Source organism: Rhagoletis pomonella, unplaced genomic scaffold, assembly GCF_013731165.1.
Source record: "Rhagoletis pomonella isolate Grant_MI unplaced genomic scaffold, Rhpom_1.0 Rhpom_scaffold_12999, whole genome shotgun sequence".
Lineage (NCBI taxonomy): Eukaryota > Metazoa > Arthropoda > Insecta > Diptera > Tephritidae > Rhagoletis > Rhagoletis pomonella.
This window is the reverse complement of record NW_023471528.1, coordinates 1-4,082: the sequence shown is the minus strand read 5'-3', so window position 1 is coordinate 4,082 and position 4,082 is coordinate 1. Positions and strand designations below refer to the sequence as shown.

General features: G+C 34.7%; 1 protein-coding gene across 1 annotated transcript; it reads left to right on the top strand.

Annotated features, from left to right (window-relative positions):
• Window positions 1-203: 203 nt before the first annotated feature.
• LOC118756921 (rho GTPase-activating protein 39-like) lies at window positions 204-4,053 on the top strand (the record flags this gene model as incomplete). Its single annotated transcript, XM_036491656.1, is given in 7 exon segments — window positions 204-409; window positions 475-618; window positions 689-869; window positions 986-1,102; window positions 1,187-1,310; window positions 2,052-2,206; window positions 3,308-4,053. Coding segments are annotated over 7 exon segments (1,152 nt in total), but the record flags the coding sequence as incomplete, so codon positions are not given.
• Between the last annotated feature and the right edge of the window lie 29 nt (window positions 4,054-4,082).

The following is a 4,082-nucleotide window of genomic DNA, read 5'->3' as shown; positions in this document are numbered from 1 at the left end:
ATAATAACATAATCATATTAATTTCAACACAGCTTTTATGGAAATTAATAATAGCTCTCCAATGGAGCAATCTACTTCATTGGTTTTATAATTATAAAATAGAATGCAAAAAATTTAAATTGCAAAAAGTTCAAAATTCCAATAGTCATTTTCGCCTTCAAAAAGTCCTTAACACTTCCTCATTTATTTTCATTTTACATTAGTCTTCGGTACGCGATATGCTCAGCTGGACTGCGGAACCCATTAGCCGACCCATGTTGGCATTGTCACGCGACAAAGCAGACAAGAAAACTGCCATCGAACTCTTCAAATTGGTGCAAATTTACATGGGCGATCGAAAGGCACGCGCTGGCATGAGTCTCAATTCGGTGGCGATCGATATAATAGTGGCAGCGCTGCCACAGCAACAGTAAGTTAATAAAAAGAAATGCGCCTACAAATTTGTATATTAATTAGTGAAATTAAATTCCACAGACTACGCGATGAATTGTATGTACAGCTATGCCGTCAGACTACAGAGAATCCGAAGCGTGATTCGCTTATACGCGGCTGGGAGTTAATGGCTATTTGTTTGTCTTTTGTACCGCCATCGCCCACTTTTCAACCGACATTGTTGAAGTATGTTTGCATAATGGAAGAAAGCATTCACTACCTCATTCTTTGTAAAATTAACAATTTCTTTAAATAGTTACATGAATCGCCATCGTGATCCCTCCTTCGCCACATCATTCCCGGAGGTGGGCAAATGGCCCATACACGTACAGATCTCACATTATGCAACTGTTTGTTGTCGACGACTGGATCGCATTGGTAGTCATGGTCGTCGGCAGGCAAAGAAGCCCACAGAAGATGAAGTTGAGCAGGCGAGGGTAAGAAACAATTCAAGCGCATACTGTACGCAACAACTTAAATTTAATGAAAGAAAGTTTAAATGTAGTTATAGAAAATCATAATAATTAAATCATTTATTTTCTAACCCGTATAGAATCAAATACTACGTGTCAGTATGTTTGGCAACACAATCGCTGAGGTTATGGACTTGCAAAAGGATAAGTTCCCATTCCGCAAACTGCCATGGATACAAACAACCTTGTCGGAGCATGTGAGTGGCATTGAAATCGAAAAAAAAGCATTTTTAATATTCAATTTCAAACTTATTTTGCAATTACATTTACCATGAAACTAGGTTCTGATATTGAATGGAAAACAAACTGAGGGAATTTTCCGCGTCTCCGCCGATGTGGATGAAGTTAACTGCTTGAAAAGTCGTATAGATCGGTGGGAAGTTCCTGATTATAAAAATAGCATGGGTGAGTTATGGTCATAATTGTAAATTAGTAATATTAATGGAAGATATTAATATAGATGATTCATAGAGCACACAAAGAAAGGGAAAGGGTGTTTTCGAAACTACAAAAGTAATAAAAATAGGGTAAAGGATAAGTTGTGATGGCTATGAGCCTAACAGTGTGGACGAATCACCCGAAAGAAAGCTCGTCGATCACTGATTCTCCGTCTGAGAGAGAATTTCGCTACCAACCTGTCAGGCCTTTTTGTTGGTTTGCATGTGTCAAAACTACACCCATGAGCTTTCTTAATGAAATCCTTGATGTATCAGATTGTACCCGCTATGCTTGGTCTTAAAATTTGGTCCAGTCCAATTGGACGCTCCAAAGAAACGCAATTCGGCAGTTCCTGGCACTCGAATCAACATTCCTGCAGTATTTTTGAAGAGATGCGTGCGTTTTCCAAGGCCCTTAGAGCTCGTAACTGTCACTACATACCCTCATTTTAAGTCCACGCCACCTTTCGCCAATTGTCCAGTGTTGCAAAGCCTTCCGTGAATTTTTCATGTCAGCTTCGTATTTAGAGTTATCCTTAGATAACTCCAACCGCAAGGTTGAGGCCTTCTAATTCTCTTTTCCACGTAAACAAGACTAGGGCTGATATGTAGTTTATTATATTCATAACTTAAAAAACTTACTCCTATAGTATACTGATTTAGAATTAAGATTTTGTTGTTATTTTTAAAATTTTTACTTTTTCTACAGTGGATGCACATGCCCCTGCTAGTCTGTTGAAGCTGTGGTATCGTGAATTATATGATCCTCTCATACCGGACCAATTCTATGAGGAATGTGTCAATACAGAGGACCCTGTTAAAGCCAAAGAAATTGTTGATAAGCTGCCTGATTTAAATAAGTTGGTAAGTCCGAAACTGGGTTAAGGTAGCTATGTATATATTTAACAAATATTTAAAAATATAATGAGTGTAAAAATGCGTTTACTTTATATTTCTTTTAAAATATGTTACACCGTGCGACTGTAAAATTTACACTAACAGGCCTATTCTGCGTTGGTAACAAACATTTTGTTACCGGTTAGTAAAGTTACTGTCAACTTTTAAACCCTTTTCGTATTCTCCACACTCTTGTAACCAATAAATTTTGTTACCATCTCATGAGCAGGTAACAAAATATTGCCCCGTGAAATATGCAACACCAGAATTTCAACAAAACTCCATAGCTGAATTGCTGAATAAATTAAAACGTTACCAAGGTAAATAGAATTGCAGTTGTAAGAAGTGGTGACAATTGTTGGTAACAAAATTAGCTTGTTACATAATATTCGGTTACAAGCAGAATAGGCCTGTAAAAAGTCAATATACTCGCGAAACAAGGGGCCAAACAGAGTAAAACTGTGTTTTTAGCTTTTCTCTCGGGACTTCATCAGGATTTTTTTAAAGAGATTTTAAATTTCAAAGGTGTGATTAATTAAAAGAATTATTAAAAAAAAATCTGTGCAATGTAGAATAGCGATTTCGGCAATAAATGAAAGACGAAGTTCTGCAGATTTCGAAAAGATTAACTTTTTTGGTACTCAAGAACGAATAGGTATTAAAATGTCGCTTTGAAATTTATCTTTAAAAAATCCTTAAAAATTTACATTTATTGTTGAAAAAATTTTACGTTAAGCACCAATATACAACAACAAATTAATTAAAAGAGCGTTTTCAATACCTATTCGTCCTTATGAACCAAATAACTTTCATTTTTAAATACTACGAAATTTCTCTTTCATCTGTTGCCCAAGTGTGTGTTTTTTTTTTTTAAATAATCATATCTCTGAAATTTCGAAGTCCTTTTAAAGAAAAGCCTAACGTCACAGAGAAAAATAACACAGTTTTACTATATTTGAGTTTCGTGAGTATATTTTTTGCTACGATTTTTGGGATTTTGCCGCACGGTGTCATCTATCATCTAGTCAATATGATTTTCCTAAAAAATTGTACTTTAAACTTTTCAAGGTTTTAACCTACCTGGTGCACTTTTTGCAACAATTCTCCCACGCCGATGTGGTGAGCTGTACCAAAATGGACTCATCCAATTTGGCGATGGTATTCGCACCAAATTGTTTGCGCTGCACCTCGGATGATCCGAAAGTGATATTGGAAAATGCACGCAAAGAGATGGCATTTATGCGCACACTCATACAACACATGGATACAGCGCATGTGGCGAATCTCACTTGAGAATGTGAAGAGGAGGACTGAATGTAGAATATAAAATAATAATAAAATAAATAAAGTTAAAATATGTAAGTCAACAATTATAAGCCGAGAAAGGGAAATAGAAGTAGTGCAAAAGAAAAGATGAGAAACACCAAAAATAATGCGATTGCAAGAGGTTTTTATTTTATTTTTTCTATTTTTTGTTTTGTTTTTTTGTAAGCAGCAATGCATTACAAAGTTTGTATGTAATTAGTAATGTAAAATGAAATACTCATTTGGCAAGGAACACTGCAGCATTTTGAATTTTGAATATAAAATAATAAAACAGCAAATCAAAGTTATACAGTTATAAAAGTATGAATTCATATATATATGTATTTTACAAATATATACATATGTCATATATGGTATACTTACAAACATTTATAAATATTAACTAGCAAAGCGTTGAAATTGAAAAGTAGGTCACAAACACACAATACTCATATGTACATGTGTACATGCATTATTACATATATATACTATATATATATATATAAACCTATATACATACATACTATATATGCAATAT